The 21,476-nt window shown below is 38.4% G+C and overlaps 1 protein-coding gene across 3 annotated transcripts in view; it reads right to left on the bottom strand.

Moving 5' to 3' along the window:
- Positions 1 to 21,476, bottom strand: part of CFAP43 (cilia and flagella associated protein 43) — a 111,016-nt gene that overhangs the window by 64,898 nt on the left and 24,642 nt on the right. For all 3 annotated transcript variants that reach the window (XR_011648999.1, XM_004468233.5, XM_058298487.1), the window contains 7 exons: positions 19,401 to 19,532; positions 15,211 to 15,327; positions 13,359 to 13,436; positions 9,933 to 10,081; positions 8,432 to 8,535; positions 6,054 to 6,194; positions 5,077 to 5,249 (listed from right to left, as the gene is read on the bottom strand). Coding sequence is in view for 2 of the 3 variants with exons in the window: in XM_004468233.5 (XP_004468290.2) it covers positions 5,077 to 5,249; positions 6,054 to 6,194; positions 8,432 to 8,535; positions 9,933 to 10,081; positions 13,359 to 13,436; positions 15,211 to 15,327; positions 19,401 to 19,532 (894 nt within the window). In the remaining variant the exon portion in view is untranslated. The remainder of the gene's footprint in view (positions 1 to 5,076; positions 5,250 to 6,053; positions 6,195 to 8,431; positions 8,536 to 9,932; positions 10,082 to 13,358; positions 13,437 to 15,210; positions 15,328 to 19,400; positions 19,533 to 21,476) is intronic.

Raw genomic sequence — 21,476 nt, 5'->3', positions numbered from 1 at the left:
ATGCTGAGGAAGTTTCTTTCCATTAGTAGTGTTCTAAGTATTTTTATCAAGAAAGGGTGCTACACTTTGTTAAATGCCTTTTTTCAATAAGTTGAGATGATGTGTTTTTTCCCTTCATTCTGTTAATGTGGTGTATTACATTACTTGATTTTCTTACATTGAACTAACCTTGTATACCAGGAATAAATACCACTTGATCAAGGATCATGGTGTATAATTCTTTTAATAAGCTGTTGTTTTGGTTTGCTAGTATTTTGTTGAGGATTTTTGCATCTATATTCATAAGAGATAGTGATCTGTAGTTTTTTTTTCTTGTGGTATTTTTATCTAGCTTTGATATAAAGGTGATGTTGACCTCGTAGTGAGGGAGTATTCCCTCTTCAATTTTTTTAAAGAGTTGGACTTTGGTCTTCTTGGGATGTTAGGGAATTCCCTTGTAAACCATATGGTCCTGTGAGTTTCTTTTTTGGGAGATTTTTTATTACTGTGATTCAATCTCTTTATTAGTAATTGGTCTATTGAGATCTTCTATTTCTTCTTGGGTCAGTGTAGGTAGTTCGTGTGTTTCTAAGAATTTGTCCATTTCATCTAGGTTATCTAATTTATTGGCATAAAGTTGTTCATAGTATCCTCTTATAGTCCTTTTTATTTCAGTGGAGTCAGTAGTAATGCCAACTTTTCATTTCTCTTTTTTTCTTTGTCAGTCTGCTTAAGGTATTTCAATTTTATTGATCCTTTCAAAGAACCAACATCTGGTTTTGTTGATTCTGTTATTTTCTTTTTTTAAAAATTTATTTATTTCTCTCCCCTTCCCCCCTATTTTCTGCTCTCTGTGCCCATTCACTGTGTGTTCTTCTGCATCTGCTTGGATTATCCAGTGACACTGGGAAACTGTGTCTCTTTTTTGTTGCGTCATCTTGCTATGTCAGTTCTCCATGTGTGCAGCGCCACTCCTGGTCAGGCTGTGCTTTTTTCACGTGGGGCAGCTCTCCTTGTGGGGTGCACTCCTTTCATGGGGGGCACCCCTAGGTCGGGGCACCCCTGCGTGGCACAGCACTCCTTTCATGCAGAAGAAACCACGTGTGGGCCAGCTTACCACACAGGTCAGGAGGCCTTGGGGATCGAACCCTGGACTCTCCATATGGTAGTTGGACGCTCTATCAGTTGAACCACATCCGCTTCCCTCTATTGTTTTCTATTTCATCTATCTCCACTATAATCTTTGTTATTTCCTTCCTTCTGCTTGCTTTGAGTTTACTTTCCTCTTCTTATTTCTACTTCTTCCAGGTGTGAGGTTAGGTCTCTGATTTGAAGCCTTTCTTTTTTTTGTTATTTAATTTCATGTAAGTTTTTTTTCTTCCCTTTTTTATTTTTTTAAAAGATTCTTCAATTGCATAAATGTTGCAAAGAATATATACAGGTTTCCCCTATGGTCTACTCCCCACCCTTCCACATTTTCATCAGTGTGGTACATTCATTGCAATGGATGAATACATTTTGGAGCATTGCCACTAAGCATGGATTATAGTTTACACTGTAGTTTACAGTCTCTCCCATTTGGCTATGTAGGTTACAGCCAGAAAGTCTTTCTTTTTTAATGTGAGCATTTAGAGCTATAAATTTCCCTCTCAGCACTGGCTTTGCTGCATCCCATAAATTTTGTATGTTGTGTTTTCATTTTCATTCACCTCAAAATATTTCCCGATTTCTTTTATGACCCATTGATTGTTTGAGAGTAGGTTGTTTAATTTCCACATATTTTTGATTTCCAATTCTCCTTCTGTTATTGGTTTCTAGTGTCATTCTATTATAGTAAGAGAAGATACTTTGCATGATTTCAATATTTTTAAATTTATTGAAACTTGTTTTGTGACCAAGCATATGGTCTACCCTGGAGAATGACCCATGTACACTAGTGAAGAATGTATAGTCTCCTGTTGTTGGGTAAAGGGTTCTATATGTTTGTTTGATTTAGTTGATTTATTGGATCAGTTAAGTGCTCTACCTCTTTACTGATCTTCTGTCTAGATGTTCTATTCATTATTGAAAGTGGTGTATTAAAGTCTCCTACTATTAATGTAGAACCATCTATTTCTCCCTTTAATCTGTCAATATTTACTTCAATATTTTGGGGCTCTGCCTTTGGGTGCATATATATTTATAATTGTTATGTTTTCTTGTTGAATTGATCCTTTTATCAGCATATAGTGACCTTCTTTGTCCTTCATAACAGTTTTTGGGTTAAAGTCTATTTTTTTAAAAGATTATTATTTTTTAATTTCTCTCCCCTTCCCCCCCCCCAGTAGTCTGCTCTCTGTCCATTCACTGTGTGTTATTCTGTGTCTGCTTGTATTCTTGTCAGTGGCACCTAGAATCTGTGTCTTGCTTTGTTGCACCATCTTGCTTTGTCAACACTCCGTGTGTGTGGCGCCACTCTTGGGCAGGCTGCACTTTTTTTTTGCACTGGGCGGCTCTCCTTACGGGGCACACTCCTTATGCATGGGGCTCCCCTATGTGGGGGACACTGCTGTGTGGCACGGCACTCCTTGCGCACATGAGTACTGTGTGTGGGCCAGCTCATCACACGGGTCAGGAGGCCCTGGGTTTGAACCTTGGACCTCCCATGTGGTAGGCAGATGCCCTATCTGTTGGGCCAAATCTACTTCCCTGAAGTGTATTTTATATGATATTAGTATAGCTATCCCAGATCTCTTTTGTTTACTATTTGCGTGGTACATTTTTTTCTGTCCTTTCACTTTCAATCTACTTATGCCTTTGAATTTAAGGTTAAGTCTTTTGCAAATACCATATAGTTGGGTCATGCTTTTTAAAAAAAATCTATTCTGCCAATCTCTGCCTTTTGACTGGATAGTTTATTCCATTTACATTTAAAGTACTACTGATAATACAGGACTTTCTTCTGTCATTTTGCAATTTGATCCTTGTAAGTCTTAAAACTTTTGGGTCCCTCAATTCTTCTGTTAATGCCTACTTTCACATTTATTTGATTTTTTGTATTGTACCATTTTAAGTTCCTTCTCATTTCTTTCTGTATATATTTTTCATATACTTTATTTGTGGTTACCATTGGGCTTACATTTAACATGCTAAATAACAATCATTTTTTATTTTATACCAACTTAATAAAATGACATCTATACACTGTTCCTATATCCCTCTATCCCCCCATATTATTGTTGTATTTGTTATAAATTATATATTTACACATTGTATAAATGTATCATTACCTTTAAATGAGCTGTAGAATTTGTAAGAAGTAAAAAAGTGCCATTACATACCAAAAAAAAAAAAAAAATACAATAGTACTGCTATTACAATTACTCATAAATAAGCCTTTATTTCCTTATGCTGCTCTGATCCACTGTCTAGCATACTTTCCTTATAGTCTTAAGAACTCAAGCATTGTTGATGAGGCAATTTTAGTAATGATGCACTCCCTGAGCTTTTGTTTATCTGGGAACCTCTTAATCTCCCCCTCATTGTTGAAATACAGTCTTGCTGGTTAGAAAATTCTTAGTTGGCAATTATTTTCTTTCAGCACTTTAAATATTTTGTCCTAATGCCTTCTTGTCTCCATGGTTTCTGATGAGAAATAGGAACTTATTCTTATTGGGATTTCCTTATACCTAATACATCATTTTTCTCTTGTAGCTTTCAGAATTCCCTCCTGGTCCTTGGAATTTAACAATCAGTTCTTGATCCTCCTATCAAGAAGATCAGCCCAAGTGAATGTGAGGTGCATGGTCCTTTCTACCTTTCCTGAGCCTGCATCTTGTCTTGGGCTTGCTCACCACCTTAGGAATTCCCCCATTTACAAGAATTAAAATGACCCTTCTACTCCCTATGAAATAGACTTTGTCCCATGCAGGGTGCTTTATTGTATAACAAAGCAGGCAATCATTTGCCCCATGCCACCTTCACTTAATTGTTTCTTACATAGCTTTAGCTGTCCACAATTTGCTTTTGCCTGCAGGGCAAGTTCTGAGAGGGTGATCCAGAGATGAGTTTCCTGGCTCAGTGTTTCAGACTGCCCCTGAATAGACTGGCACTGACATGCAGGCACATAGTATAAACATAGGGGCTACTCTGTTCCCTCCATAACAAGGATAGGGACTCACAATAGAAGTGCAGTTTGGCTCTTCCCTGTGCCAGGGAGGGGGTAGGGGAGAATCCATTAAGGTTGCCAGGAGTTTCTTCTACTTTTCTTTTTTTTTTTTTTTTTTTTAAGATTTATTTTATTTATTTCTCCTCCCCACCCCTCATTGTTTGCGCTTGCTGTCTGCTCTGTGTCTGTTCATTGTGTGCTCATCTTCTTTTTATGAGGCACCAGGAACTGAACCCGGGACCTTCCATGTGGTAGGGAGGTGCCCAAAGGCTTGAGCCACCTCTGCTCCTGCTTGTTGTGTCTCTTATTGTGTTTCCTCATTGTGTCTTTTCATTGTGTCATCTTGTTGCATCATTTTGTTGTGTCAGCTTGTTGCAACAGCCCATTGCATGTGCTCACTATCTTGCTTGTCTTCTTAAGGAGGCATTGGAAACCAAACCTGGGACTTCCCATGTGGTAGGCAGGTGCTCAACTGCTCGAGCCACATCCGCTTCCCCTACTATTTCTCAAAGCTGTGTTTTCTTGATTTAGCATTCATGCGGTTACTGCAACCCTTTAACTGTTTTCCAGAGCTCAGGGAAGATGGTTCTGGCAGTTTTTGTTAGTCAGCAAAAGATTCTGTGTGGGGACCATAGCCTGGAGCATTTTACACCTCCACCTTGGTTGACCAGAAGGCCCCCTAGATTCTTTTTTACAGGCCCTTAACTAATATGGTGCTAACTACATGTTTGTCTGACAGGTTTGTCTGACATAAGTGTGAGATGAGTCAAATGTATTTTATGACAGATTAACAAATATTGCCAGTTCATGTCTAGTTTAAGGAAATCATATTAATATACTAAAGTCATTTGTTAACTGGACTCATATTAAAGAGGATTATCTAATTAATACAATGTGTCAACCTTGATTGCTAAGATAAATCATAGTACACTTAAGAAGTGTTGGCATACCTTTTCAGGAATAAGATAGCTACAGATGTATGGCACTTGATTACAGAAGCCAAATATTCGGTTGCTTTGAAAGTCCAAGACTGCAGAGGAGAGAGTGTGTTCCGTCTCAAACACGTATTTATGAATTAATTCATCTTTCAGCCTCCCTCTTTCATCCATAAAGGTTTCAGAGACTGTAAGATTTGGATAAGAGCAGTGATCACTTGCACTATATAGTGATTTTATTTTTTTAGTCATCATGAACAATTATGAAATGCAAAATCAAAATTATAAGTGTTCAATTAATATTGCAGAGGCTATTAAGTGATCAAAATTATTTTTTAAAAATTGACTCCATTACAAATTCTTGAGTATCAACTGACTGTGGATAAAATATCTTTTGTAAGGCATTGGTTAATTTCCCCAATTAAGAAGATACATGTCATTTGGAGGGAAAAATCCTCATGCTGGTATAGAGCTCCTTTGGGGGAAAAAAACCTCATGCCGGTATAGAGCTCCTTAATTAAAACATAAAAGCACTTGAACTTTTCAGCTTTTATATTCTATAATTATTATATTTGCAAAATAGCTCTTTGTCATCTTTAAAAAAATAAAGATACTTATTTCCTCATTCCTTTTTATCCAGAAAGCTTTCTTTACACTTTTATCAGTGAAAGTAACTACATTGTAATCTATTTGAATTTAACTATATTTAAAGCTACAAAACAAGAGATAGCATGAATACAAACCCATTTGACCCAAATGTCTGTCAATCCTATTTCTTTTCTCTGGTAATAAAACATTCTATGTCACAAGGCCTGGAGTAAAGTTCACATTTCGGATTGTTTAACAGCCAGATCAGCTGTCACTTTGTAAACTGGTACAGAAAATATCCATTTAACTCATCATGTGTTCATGCCATCAGCAGAAATAAATAGACTCTACACTGATGACTTATCTGGGCACAGGATAGAATTGTTGGCTTGTTTTTTCTTTACCCTCTGATAGTAGGACAGGCAGAGTAAACATTTCCAGCTGGTTTCTTCCTCCTTCTGAGGACATGGAAAGCACCAGCACTTCCACTATGTCTGTTTCCAAAAGAGACACTGTAGAGATTTGTAAAATGCCTTTGCCCACATCTGAAAGCAAACAGAAATCAACACCAAAAGTGGTCATTAAATTTAAGAATCTTTTATTTTCCTATTTGAGATACACGCTATATATTTGCCTTCACTAAATCTTCAGATTCAAATTCATTGACTGGATATTTAAAGTGACTTAAAACCTAAGTGCCAGGGAGAGTTGTGATGAACAGATGGGGGATTCTCCTGATTGGAAAGCTGGGTCGGCTCTTTCCTTCCCACCTGGAGTGGCCTCCAGAGCCTGCCATATCTACCGAACTCGTGCAGGTTCTGACCCCTTGCATGTCCACTCCAGCATCGGTGTTCTTTGCATCTGCAATCACGGTGTAGGGTGTGGTGGAAATACACATGCCTTTATGAGTTTGCTCCTCTAGATATCCAGGTTACCCTACCTCTCCGAGGTCTTCCAGGCCATCTAGGATTCATCTGAGAGTCACTGCTCACACACTCTCCAACATGACCATTCTGAATGCTTCCACTCTCTCAAGCCTCCGACAACCCTTCTCTCAGGTGTTCAACAGCTGAATTTCGTTCTTACTTAAAAAGGATGACCAAGGATATCTAACACAAACTTGGCCTCAATTTTCTTACCCCAGATCTCACATTTCTATTTCCATTCTCCCCCTTCACTTTCTGACATTTCTTTAGGAATAAACTGTAGCCTTGTCTTATCTATGATTTTGAGCCCATTCCTTCAGTGTCCTAGTAGATCATGTGCTATCAATTACCTCCTTTTATTTTCTTCTGCCTCTTATACTTTCTTCTGTTCAGCCCTCAAGATGCCCGTCTTTGACTCAGAACCTTCCTTCAACCCTGCTTCCCCACACAAGTTACCATTCCAATTCTCTTTGTTCCACTGCAAGCTTCTTAAAATAGGGGACTTCCTCCTTAAATGAGTGCTTGACTGCACTGTGCCTCAGTCGCCTCGTCTGTAAAATGAGGGTAACAGTAGTACTGACCTCCGCAAGACTGTCAACGGGAATGAAATGACTGAACACCTGTCAGGCACTTAAGGCACTGGCTCTCACAGCAAGGAATCCCTTGGTAAGTCTTCACTATTATTATTATCGTCTCTTGCCTGGACTATCATAAAAGTTTCTGAAGTTATCTTTTGTTTTGTTTTGTTTTCTTGCCTTTCTAATCCATCCTTCACGCCGGTGCCAGAGTCATTCTCTAAAAACCAAGTCAAATCATGCCAGTCCCATCTGGAAAACCCCTAAGGAGTGTCTTTAACAAGAGGACAGAGTCCAGCCCTCTTGGAATGATATTCCAGGCCCTTCATCAAGCTGCATCACCACCGCAGGCTTCCAGTAAACATTCCCATTCATTGTTACTCCAATATGCCCCATCCTCCACCTGCGAAAATCTTTAAACCAGCTTTAAACAGCAGCAAACCGCCCCATCCTCGTAGTGCCCTACCTGAGCCTCCGCCCTGCACCCCCACTCCTCTCCTCGCACCTGGTGGGCCGTTTCTTCCCCTGGGCCAGCACAGCATTCTGCTTATTCCTCCCCCACTAAATTGTTTCCTTGACCTTTTCACCCTCCACAGGGCCTAGGTTCAGCATTTTGCACCTAGTAGACACTCAGTAATCTTTACGAAACAACGAATGGATTTAAAAATATATTTGGAGAAAATTTTATATATATATATATTTATGTGTGTATATGTATACACACATGCACACACACACACATATATATATTTCGTCCCTAAAGCCAGAGACAGAAGTATTAGTTCTTACGATTTATCTTGTAGGTGCTCCTCTGCCACCAGATCTATGCTTCATCTTGGCATTTAGATGCACATTCCTGAAAAGACTGGATATCTTTTTGTTCAAAGAGGAAACTTTAAAGATGCTTGCAATAAAACTCACTTTAGATAACGCTATTGAATAGAAATCAAGTATTATTTCTAAAAAGTTATTCCAGGGATAAATAACCCAACTTACCCCAGTAATAACACTAGAAATGTTCAGTCATTCCATTAATTCATTAATCAATTCAAGATAATTTATTTAGCATCAATTATATACCAAGCTGATAACTCTAATACTCTGGATACCTCTAAATATGGTGTAGAAATTCCATATGAAAGCTATTCAATGCTATTTAAATGTTTCTTTTTTGGAAAATATGCCAAGAAAATTATTTCACTATAGTCCTGCTTTTACAACCTTAAATTCTTTGGAATAAAGTGACTGTTACTTTTAACTAATAGACATTCCGTGTAGTACCTATGAATCCAAGAATCTGAAATGAGCTTGAGGGTTTGGCATTGATGACAAAGATGTATCCTTCTGATGTTCCAGCTAACAGAAACATTCCTCGCTGGTCATAACTGGAAAAGAAGAAACCTGATTATCAGATTCTACTTGCTTCCCTAATAAGATGGTAAGGAAGTTTAATAAATGAGAACATGGAGATATATTTAAAACCAGTCATGCTTATGGTTTGTGATTTTTAATAGTATCTTACTGTATAGAAGCCAAGTGATTACATATAAATATAAGCATTACACCCTAGGTGCCTGCTATTTCCAAATTGCAAGTTATAGGGTACACAGTCAAGACTACTCAGCAAAGATGGACAACTGTTGAATCATAAATGAAACCTGTCAGTAGAGCTTTCTGGATAGTTCAAGTGGAAATAAGCAATTCTCAAATTATCGATGGCTGTGATGTTTCAGTCTGGCAGGAGGAGCAAGAAGAATGCAGTGAAACGTTTCTACAACTTCAGCAAATTAGAAAGTGTGGAAAGATGCCAATTAGAATAAGAGCAAAGGGTCTGAGAAAGAAGAGGCAGAGGGAGGTTCCAGCTCCTTCCCCACCCTGCTAGCGGCAACAGAGCTGGGTGAAAGTAGGGCAGGTGGCAGAAGTCCAGCTGCAGAATCCTGGGCAGATGCCTCTCTTAACCCCCTTATTTATCAAATAGTGACAAGTGTAATACGTTTGGGACTGGTGTTGTGAGGACCACATTCTTATTCATACTTACCATTATGATAAGGTGAAAAAAATAATAACAACACATAAGGCCAAATCTTCTTAAAAGTATTACTTCAAATGATTGGAAATATTCTACATGTCCATAAAGAGGGTACTGTTTAAAAATAATGGTACATTAATATAGTGGAATACAATGTATTTACAACAGAGTAAGGCAGGTCATCATGTGTGAATATAAAATCACCTCACTTAATGTCATTAAGTGAGAAAAAATTAGGTGTAGAGTTTTGTGTATAATTTGTTATCCTTTAAGGATAAAGGCCTTGACTCTGGGGCCAAGCTGCCTGGGTTAAAGTCCTGACTTTAATCACTTACTATGTGTGTAATAAAGGAAATTATTCACACTTGTTGTGCCTTGTGCTCTTCATCTGTAAAATAGAGACAGCACATGTTTCTATTTCATGGAGTTGATCTGAGAAAAGCAGCTGGCTCACTGTTAAGTGCTTGACAATATATTTGTGTAAATAAAAGGAAGTACTTATCTATTTGCTTGTGTATGGATAGAGAAACAAGACCTCAGTATCAGGCTGCTAAAAGGAGGAGAACTGGAGGTGTGGGGGACAGGGAAGGGAGACTTTTCACTACACAGTCCTTTGTCCATTTTGAATGTGGCATACAATGCTAATCAAAATAAAGAAAACATGTAAAACTTAAAATTAAAAGAAATTACGATCTGACTGGAGTTCTCAACAGACAGACTCACAAGGCAGCTGCAGGCGCAGGCGGTACTTACAGGAGGTGCTGCAGGGGTGATTCAGAAAGAAAGGCCTCGTGAACTATCTGCGGGGAACTGGCATCACGAACATCGAGGAATTGGACACGGCCGGCCATGGTCCCCACGGCAGCAGAGAGTGAGGAGGGAGAACAAGCCAGAACCATTGCCTGTTTAAAATAAACCCCCAAATGCTGAGCTTCACTGAGCCAGAAAACAAAGCCTACTCCCCAACATGTAAGAATTCTATGATGTGTCTGAAATGCTTGCAGAATGAGAATCATGGCAAGTGTTGTGTGGTATTGCAAATTATAAATGCAACATTCTTGAGTTAGTCCATTGCAAAAGAAGCCACAGACGTCTGTACAAGTTAGTCTTTTATACTAAAATTGGAACAATAAAAATATAAAGAGATTTCTTGAACTTTCAGGCACGGCTTCATTTTATCCCTAAATGATAATGAAATGATCATACCAAAAACAATGACAAGTGAAATAAGAAATCTAAAAGAAATTTCTAGCCCCTTTTGGACATTTTTTATAGAAGGCTACTGATTTTGTGAAATCAGCATTCATCTCCTGGATGGTGGTCAAGTCTGTGAGGCTGGTATGACTGAGGAAGACAAGAAAATAACTATATTGCTGTACCAAGTATTTGCTCACTAAAATAATGTATAATGGATCCTGTTTCTCCCACCACTCTTTCTACAGAATATGATGTTTACAAGAAGAAATGAACTTTCATGACATTTAAGGAATCAGGTTCATTCCTCTACAATTACACATTATAAATAGTTTTGAATTAAATCATGGAATATTAGCACTAGATGAGAACTTAAGAGATCATCATATTGTAGAAGAGAAAACTCAGGCCAAGAAAAGTCCACCAATTTGGCCCAGAATTTCATAACCGGTGAGAAAGCTCAGATAAGCACTCAAGCATCCTGCCCTAGAGAACTCACACACTTGCCCAGTTGAGCAGGCTTTCATTTAAAGTGATTTTTCCAAGGTTTAACCAGGTTGAGTCTTTAGCAGTATCTAAACATGAAACTGGAAATGAAATGGTGAGTGTTGTTTTTATTTTAACTGAAAACTTTTATGGGACATCTCATTGTGTGTGTGTGTGTGTGTGTGTGTTCCCAAAGTTATCACTTGAAATTATTCTCCATTCCTGGGCAAGTGTGGGCGAGTCTAAAGATGTAGCCCATATCTGGAGGGGTCTTATGTACCCTAGCAGGTGCCTTCAAGGGACAGTGCTCATGCCCAGGCATCCTGCTGTCATTGTGCTGGGCTGGGCTCCCCGAGGACCACTGCCACAAGACATGCACATTTTATCTAGAATTGTGTAATGCAGCAAATGACAATACTGTCAAAGAAAAGCACATTATCATTGATTCCTGTCCCTTTTATGTCTTTTAGATTATTTTATGTAAAACACCATTACGGACATCGCAGACACAATGGTATCACATGGTGGCAGGTGTTGTGGGCAGTTGTGGTTTGTCACCCAGCACCTATATGCCCTCCCTTTGGGAAACTTCTTGAATATCCTCCCAGGAAACCATCCCTCCCCTATTTTCAGGGTTGAGCGGAAGGGATCTGACCTAATTTCCAGGACTGAACTCCAGTCAATTAGCATTTCTCATTCCCCTGTTCACAGAGATTAGTTCAGGGATGTGTCTGAGACATTAAAAGGTATTGACTAGGCCTTTGGGAAAGAAGGTTCTTTTTTCTTCCCTCCTACTATTGGAAGCCTTTCCCCCGATAATGTGCTGTGAGGATGGCACCTGTGGCAGCTGGCTATTTTCTAAAATGAAACAAAAGAGATATCACTTCACACACCCTAAGATGGCTATTATTTAAAAAAAGGAAAATGGCAAGTGTTGAAGAGGATGTGGAGAAATTAGAGCCAGCGTACATTTGCTGTTGGGGACGTAACATGGTTCAGCAACTGTGGAAATAGTTTGGCAGCAACTCACCTAAAGTTAAGCATAAAATTACCATATGACCTGACAATTCTACTCCTATGTGTATACCCCCAAAATTGAAAACAGATACTTGTACTGTAAACATCCTTATTCATTCTAATAGCCAAACTCAAATGTCCATCAACAGATGAATGAATGAACAAAACATGGAAATGTGGCAAATATGGACAAAGGAATATTATTCAGCCACAAAAAGGAATGAAGTTTTGATATATGCTTCAACATGGATGAAGCTTGAAAACATTATGTTGAATGAAATAAGACACAAAGGGAAAAATATTGTATGATTCCACCTATATGAAATATTTAGAAAAATATTCAAATTTTCTTTTCTATTTTTCAAATAGAAGCAAATTCATAGAGAAAGAAAGTCGATTAGTGTGTATGGGGGGGAGTGGGGAGTTATTGCTTATGGATACAGAGTTTCTCTATGGGGTGATGAAAACGTTTTGGTAACGAATAGTGGTAATGATAGCGCAACATTGTCAATGTAATTAATGATGGGAACTGTACGCTTAAAATGGTATAATGTTCACTTTATATATATAAATAATATATATGTATATTTTTTAATTAAGCAGGCTGACTCAATGGGGGACCCAGTGGGCCATGGAGGGTTTATAATACCACTGGGCTGCAACTACAGAAAAAGCTAGGTTACTACTATTCTTCTCTCACACAAATATATTTGGTGGTTTTATTTTCAGTTATAACAATTCGTTGTAAAGGATTCAAACAATGAAAATAAAATAAATCCCTCTCTCACACATATGCACACAGACACAAGATGGAACTAAAGGCATAGTACAGAGACAGAGAGAAAAACAAAATCCTTGGTAGTGTCATTTGAGCTGCTGGATTGAGCCACACCTGAGGCCAGGCAAATTCTGTACTTCAGGGTTGATTGAGCCAATAACTCCCACTTTTTTTGGCTTAAGCTAATTGAAGTAGCAGTTTTGTTTCATTTCTAACTGATCTCCTTGCAGTTAAGTTAGGGAATTTATTAATAACTAGCTATGACCAATGGCATCTATCACTTAGGAGCCTAAGCACTCAAGTGTTATTCAAGCCAGTACTCTCTTCCCCCGCCATGGCACTGAAGAAGCCACGGGTTCTGAATACACACACATACGGCAGCTATAAGTTGGTGGTGCCTCCACCAACCTGGCCCCCTGAGAGACTGTGGGAAGCAGAGCCCCTTTTCAATCCATGCTGAGTTGCAAGCCGCTAGGATTGTGGAATTAACTGCTGCTACAGTAAAGCTTATCTGTTCCTATACCTCAGTATAGTACACGGTATTCTAGTCTTTGGGCTGTGGAATTATTTGAAATCTATAAGGTGAAAATGCTGTAAGGTTTCTGTAAAATGTATCTCCAGAGATTATTTAAAATGCAAATATGAAAAGGTATACCAGGTTAGAATTCAACATTTGAAAAAATTCATTGATTAGACACACTTACCGGGGTATTAAGATAAATCCGGCTGACACAAGAACCATCCTCCAACCACCAAACACAAACTTCTGAATCTGTAAGCGTCTGTGGCAGTAAAGAAGAATACAGCTCTAATTGGAAAACAAGACACTTCTACAAAAGCTTGTTCTAAGTCCCTTTATCGTATGTCAATTGTTCTGTGGGTTGTAAATAATTACTTTACAGTTTCAATATTAATATTTCTTATTCGAAAAAATATTAACATTATCTTTATTATAATTTCAGTAATAACTAAGTAAATTTATTAGTAACTAATTACGATAAGAAAAGTGAAATATTCTCCTCTGTACATATTTGAAATTAAAGTTATTTGGAAATTCAATAGGATTAATACCTTGTGAATAAACCTAGAAATGGGAGAGTATACAATATACATTTTAAAAATAACCTTTATCCTTTTATAAGATCAAGACTTAAAGTACCTTAAAGTAAATGGAATGTGATAGTATTCAAATTGTTTTTTGGATAGTAAGAAATAGACAAGATAAAAATCTGGATTAGATATCTAATTCCTAAATATGAAAATCTTATATGTAGTTTTTACTGATTTGAGACAAGCATGAGATGACATAATTCCTATCAGAAACATCTGAAAGAAAAATCATATAATCAGATTCTCAAAATTGGAAGAGACCTTAAATGTCAATTATTCCATAGCCTATGTATGGCTTTATTTGATAGAACCCCAAAATCTTAATGGGTTTGTTGACAAATGGGTTTGTTGAAAAAATGAACAACAGAACACTGGAAAAGAAGTATATAGTTTCTAACGTAGAGGGTGTTTTTTTTCTTCTTAGTAGGTTGGATTCATGTTTTGTGCAAAACAACCATTTGCAGCATTTTCTTTTTTTTAACAAATCAATTTAATTGATACATATTAATAAAGCATAAATCCATCCAAAGTGTACAATCAAAGGTATTTGGTATAATCACATAGTTGTGCATTCATAACTTCAATCATTATTTCAGCATTCTCATAATGCCAATAATAATAATGATAAACAGACATAAAACCTCACCACTTCCCTCTATGCTTCCCCTGCCATACATAGCTGCTATTGTTTCCTTCTCTCTATTTGTGTTTATATTTTGTAAAAAATAGTCTTATGTATGCAATATTACCCATATTCGTGTTTTACATGAGCTTTCACTATGATATGCAGTCCCATGTTACATTTTTAGCTTTCCTTCTAAGTAATATACATGACCTTAGACATTCCCTTTCAACCACTGTCATACCCACATAATAGCTCTGCTAGTCATAAGCGCCACAATGTGCTCTCACCATTTCCATTCATTTCCAAAGATTTACAAACAACATTTTTACCAATTCTGCACAGATTAATCCTCAGCTTTCCGTTCTCTACCATCTTTCTATTTTCTGGTGACTTATAGTCTAATTAAAGCAACCATTTAATTTTATCCTTAGGTGAGTCTGTGTCTCTCTGGAAGAGGTCAAATAGTAGTTAACTGAGAGCTGATGACTTATTAGCAATGAATGTATTTAAAAGTCTGACTTAAAGAATTTGGGTTGTGATAAAAACAGGTTGGCTCCTAAAATCTCTATTGCTTTGGTCATTTTCTGAAGCCTTAATAGTTTACGAAGTTACAATATGATGATATCATTCTAACTAGGGAGTAGATTCAATGAAGGGCGTGTTTGGCATCTCTGCTACAATTTCAAGGATGCCTTCTGCTTCCTATTTGCAGTCCCTTTGCACATGGACTTCCAAAGTTATGCAATTATATATGGATAGGGATTTAAATCTTGAAACACAGCATTTTAAATCTTACTGTGAAACAACACAACATTTCTTACCATGAAGTGATTATTTCCAGCTGTGATAATGTCAGTTGCCTTAAAGTTCCCATCACAAGCATCCAGGACTTTCTCAAAGGCTGGCTCCTCACCAAAAGTATAGATAAAAACAGATCCCTGTTAAATATAACAATAGAAGAAAAATAAAAGGAATGCAATTCAGTGCTTGGATGTGTAGTTCAGCAAATATTAAATGCCTACTGTGGGAAGCTGACTTGGCCCAGTGGATAGGGTATCCATCTACCACATGGGAGGTCTGCACTTCAAAGCCTGGACCTCCTCACCCGTGTGGAGCTGGCCCATGTGCAGTACTGATGCACGCAAGGAGTGTCCTGCCATGCAGGGGACCTGCGTACGGGAGCCCCACGTGCAAGGAGTGCACCCTGTAAGGAGAGCCACCCAGTGCGAAAGAAAGTTCAGCCTGTCCAGGAATGGCACCGCACACACGGAGAGCTGATGCAGCAAGATAACACAACAAAAAGAAACACAGATTCCCATGCTGCTGACAACAACAGAAGCGGACAAAAAGAAGAACATGCAGCAAATGGATACAGAGAACAGACAACTGGGGGGGTGGGCGGGCGGGAAGGGGAGAGAAATAAATAAAATAAATCTTAAAAAACAAAAAAGCCTACTGTGAGCAAGACACTGTGCGTGAATAGGTGGTGGGAAATCAGAAATCAGTTCAGTAAAGCCCTGAACTTGATCTTGAAGGGCTTAAAATGAAGTTGCTTCATTTGTTTGTTTATTGACTGATTCATTCATCCATTTATTCTTCATTCAAAATAATCAATAAGACTTTCTTCTCTCTCCAATTCCTCTTTGTTTTTTAAATTATAAAATATAGCACAACACTTTTTCCTGATTTCTAAAAGAATGTTTATTTATGTAGAAAATTAGAAAATGTGGAATACCAGAAAAGTTGTTAAAATGAACTAAATCTACCATGTGCTATACACCATGGTAGGCATTAATTAAAACTTTCAAATGAGCTGTGGTAGAAAGTGAGAAGTATGGCTAAAGCTGTCATTTTACAAATTATTTATCAGATTCAGCTCCCAAATTCATCTAAAAAAATCTTTCCTGTAAATTAGTGTGCTTTCCCCCAGTGGTGTAATGATATAGTTATTCTGACCAGCAATAAGGAAGTTTGCTTTCAACTGCTCCCAAGTTCCTTAAGTTTACGCGATTAAACTATGAATATTATTTTTTCTTATTATAAAAAAAAAAAAAGAGTACATCTCGTGGAATTCAAAGTTCAGTAATTTTACCTTTCATTCATTCTTTCAACAAATATTAAGTGGACACTTTGTCCCTGGGATGCTCAGGATGCTGGGGCTATACTGGAGAACAAAACAGACAAAAATCCCCTGTCTTCATGGATCTTACGTTCTAATGGGGGTTTCAGGCAATAAGTAAGATATAGAAATAAAATAGTGATAACTGTAGGAAGAAAAAAATGAAGCAGGGAAGGAAAATATGCTACGGCCATATCCGAGGGTGAGATTTTGAGCAGGGTGTCAAGGCTTAAATGAGAAATTAACTTCAGAAAAAAAGACTTGAAGGAAATGAGGAAGGGATCCACGCAGGTTCTGGGGGAACAGCATTCCAGACAGACGGAACATCCAGTACAAGGACTCAAGGCAGGAACATGCCTGATATACACAAGGAAATAGCGTGATGCCCCGTGTGATTGGCACAGGGTGCCAGCAGAGGCACCCTGAGGCAGAGTAGTGGAAGATAAAGCCAGTGGTGGGGAATAGAGTCCACACCATGAAGGGCCTTGGAAAGCAGAATAAGGATTTTGGCTTTTACTTGGAATGACATGGGAAATTACTGGAAGGCTCTGAAATGTTCTGCTCACGTTGGCTACTGTATGGAGAATACATTGTTTATTCTATCATGTACTAAGAGAGGTATATTAAAATCTCTCATTAAGAGTGTGGCTTTGTTTCTCCTTGTCATTGTGTCAAGTCTTGCTGTTTATATTTTGAGCTAAGTTATTAGGTACATATATATTTTAACTGTTTATATCTTCCTGGTGAAGTGACTCTTTTATTATTCTGAGATAAGTCCATTCATCTTTAATAATAACTTTTACCTTAGTCTATTTTCCTGATATTAGCTTTCTTTTCATTAGCATTTGTTTCCATGGTATATCTTTCTCCATCTTTTTACTCTCAATCTTACTGTACATATGATTTAGATGTGCCACATAGTTGTTTTACTTTTATATCCAGATGGCAATCTTTGCCTTTTAACTAGATAATTTATTCTGTGTATACTTCTTGTAGTTACTAATATTCTTGAACCTAAATGTAACATTTTTTTTGTTTTATTTCTCTCCCCTCACCCCTCCCTCCCAGTTGTCTGCTCTCTGTGTCCATTTGCTGTGTGTTCTTCTGTGACCGCTTCTATCTTTATCAGTGGCACTGGGAATCTGTGTTTCTTTTTGTTGTGTCATCTTGCTGTGTCAGCTCTCCGTGTGTGCAGCACCATTCTTGGGCAGGCTGTACTTTCTTTCATGCTGGGCAGCTCTCCAGGGCGCACTCCTTATGCATGGGACTCCCCTATGCGGGGGACACCCCTGCATGGCAGGGCACTTCTTGCGCGCATCAGCACTGCTCATGGGCCAGCTCCACACGGGTCAAGGAGGCCCAGGGTTTGAACCACAGACCTCCCATGTGGTAAGCGGATGCCCTATCCATTGGGCCAAGTCTGCTTCCCCCAAGTACATTCTTTAGAGTTTTCTTTAGTGACAGTCTGCTGCTTTATAAACTCTGTTTATGGGTGCCTAAAAATATCTTTTGTCATTCCTATACTTAGAAGATATTTTCATTGAGTATAGAATTCCAGGTGATAATTATTTTCTTTTACTTCGTCAACAATGAACTTTTTCTATGAAAGTCCAGATAGTAAATATTTTTGGCTTTAAAGGCCATGTGGTCTCGGTCACAACAATACATAAATGAATGAGCAAGGATGTATTTCAATAATACTTTATAAAAACATGCAGCAGTTTGGATTTGGCCCATGGGTTATAGTTTCCTGATCCCTGTTCTGAAGCTATCATGCCACTGTTTATTTTTTTAATTAAAATTTTTTTTTATTTCTCTCCCCTTCCCTGCCCTTCTCCCTCTGCCCCTCCACTCCAATTGTCTGCTCTCTGCATCCTTCGCTGTGTGTTCTTCTGTGTCTACTTATATTCTTGTCAGCGGCACTGGGAATCTGTCTCTTTTTGTTGCGTCATCTTGCTGCGTCAGCTCTCTGTGTGTGTGGTGCCACTCATGGGCAGGCTGCACTTTATTTTGCACCAGGTGGCTCTCCTTATGGGGTGCACTCCTTGCACGTGGTGCTCCCCTATGTGGGGGACACCCCTGCATTGCATGGCACTCCTTGCGCGCATCAGCACTGCTCATGGGCCAGCTCATCACATGGGTCAGGAGGCCCTGAGTTTGAACCCTGGGCCTCCCATGTGGGAGGTGGACACTGTATCCATTGAGTCAAATCTGCTTTCTATGCCACTGTTTTTTATCTACATTATTGCCACAGAGAAGTCAGTTGTTAGTCTAACTGCAGTGGATACTTATTTTTACAGTTTATTTATTCCCCTTCCAGAGCCCATATTTTCCTTAGAGTAGCACCCATGACCCCAATTTTAGCCCATGTTTGGGTGGCCTAATCACTCTGGGTCCAAGGGTGGGCATGTGACTCAGGTATGGCCATTCAGAGCTTAGATTCCCTTAAGTTAAGAGATTGACACAGACCCAAGTAAGTCCAACAAATCTAAACTCCAGGGTATTTGTTCCAGAATCACAGAGAGTAGAAATATATGTTCAAGCTGTGGGAGGCTCTCTTGGTACCACAATGGGAGACTTTGCCTGGGAATGGAGCCAGCAGAAAGGAAACAGAGCTAAGAGATGGCAGGAGAACAAGGTCCAGTGGTAGCATGGGAATGTAGGGATTCAGAGCCATTCCTCCCCCTTTCACTTACATGCACAAAACCAAATAACAAACAAAACCCCTTTTGTTATTTAGGCCTTTTAAGCCAAGTATTTTTTCATTTGCAACCTAAAGAGTCTTCACTAGCAGGGTATCGTTATGCATCACATTGTTTCCTTCATTTCTGGCCTGAAATCATAATAATATCTACCAGAAACTGTATATAAAGAAATCACCATCTGGCATACCTTCTCTGTTTGAATCAGCAACATTTTGTAATCAGGAGAGAACGTCATATTTTCCACAGGCTCTCCCACATTAATAAAGTTATCTACTTTGTAATTTGAATCTTTAATAATAAAAGAATACACCAAGCCATCCTAGACACAAAAAACAATGAGATAAATGCAGAAAATCAGTCTCAGTTAATGCATAGTATACTTCCCTTATTAGCTAGGCCAAGACTTATTTGATCACTCTTTATTTTTTGGAGTTGTCTATAGAGTTTACACTACCTCTTTTTAGTCAGCTTTCAACCATGTTCTCTGGTCAAGCTTCAATTTTATCTCTTTCATGATCTTTTTCAACTACTTAAAATTTTACTGATTTCTCCTTTCTGTGACCTTCTCTAACATCTATCTTCTGCTATCTTCTGTACTGTATGTTTCACTACACAGGATTTGGGGCAAATGAGCCGGCATTTATTATGGGACACAAACTAGCCCTAAGATAGTATTCTTTAATATTAAGTGCATTTCTTATCTCCCCAAATCATCCAAGGGTAGGGAGCCTGCCTTTTATTTCCTTTGCATCCTCCTTTCCATTTCCTTATACATTGCTAGAAATATGGCAGGTACTCAACAAAAACAGGTTGGTAAATTGACTAGTTGTTTGGTTGTAAACAGATTTAGGTTAGTTTAATCTCAAGAGGAATTTGAATTATTTTTATAATAGTGAGGAGGATTTGAGTAGATTCACCCACAATTTATAGACAGATCCCTTATGACTAAGAGCAGGCATTTGTGAATTGGCTGGGCTCAGATGCTTGCAGCCTGAGGGACATGAAAGGCCCAAGGTGCCTTCTCCAAGCCCGTGGTCATTCCCCATCACTCACTGGAGCAGATACTCCAATCATTCCTTTAAACTAGGTTAAAACAAACATTAAGGGTGGCCTTGAAGAGTACAGGAGTCACAAAAGTCACAGATGCAGTCTAAACACTGGAGCGAGGAGGGCAGTCCACGGCAAGAATGGGGGAGGGGATTATGGGCTGAATGTAGGTACATGGGCTCCAGATTCCTTCTCTGTGTGGAGATACATCTCTTACCCTGATATCAAGGCCTGACTGTGCTTGAGGACCTGCAGATGTGATCCATTGCAATGGAACAGACATAGCTAACAGTGGACTCAAGACAGCTACAAGCAGACCTGAGATTTTAGTATGAGTCTGCTCCAAACCTTAGAACTGATTGCAACAGCATGGAAAAGTAACCATGGTCTGATCCTTTTTCATATTTACTGAGGCTTTGTACTGTATTACATGAAAGCATAGATCAGGAGTTCTTAACCTGTATTTTTCCACGGATCCTTCTGCCAGTCAGGTGAAAATCACAGACCCCTTATTAGTCCACACTATATACTGCATATCATTTAATAAATATATCAAACCTGCACCAACATGTCCCCACAAGAATAATGTTTGTTTGTTTCTTTTTAATTTAAATTCAAGCTCTATTGACCTCTTGTTAAGAGCTCATGGTATAGACTTGGGAGTGTGACACATGTGGCACATGTGTCACATCCTAGCCCATCCACATATTTGTTGATGAACTCTTTGAGGCATGGCTCCTTCATCTGTATAAGGGGGATACCAGTAATTCCTTCTTGATAGAGTTGTTGTGAGGATAAATAAGATAATACAAGTGGAGAAAGCTCTTAGAATGGTGCCTGGCACAAAGTAATCACCAAGTAAATGGAGGCCATTAATAAAAACCCTAATATGAACAAAAACAAAAGGATACATGTAAGCCAAATGGGCACTGAGAAGCTAAATGGGTTCTAAATTCATGTATGACAACCTACTATAATAAGTGAATAGATGGGCATGGAATTGGATAACTAGATACTAAGTGTTTTCAGAGATGTATTTTTTATTTCTGTTTTTGTTTATTTGCAATAAGATACGCTGGTTCATCATACTGTTCACTCTACTTTTGCATATAGTTGAAATTCTTTATAATAGAAAGTTTTCAATATAATAGAATAGTTTCAAAATAGGGAAGTAACAATCTATCACAACCAGACATCCCAAAATATGGCTCATCAG

This window comes from Dasypus novemcinctus, chromosome 6 (assembly GCF_030445035.2).
Source record: "Dasypus novemcinctus isolate mDasNov1 chromosome 6, mDasNov1.1.hap2, whole genome shotgun sequence".
Taxonomy (NCBI): Eukaryota; Metazoa; Chordata; class Mammalia; order Cingulata; family Dasypodidae; genus Dasypus; species Dasypus novemcinctus.
Note: the sequence above shows the minus strand (reverse complement) of the source record. Positions and strands in the feature narration are given on the sequence as shown.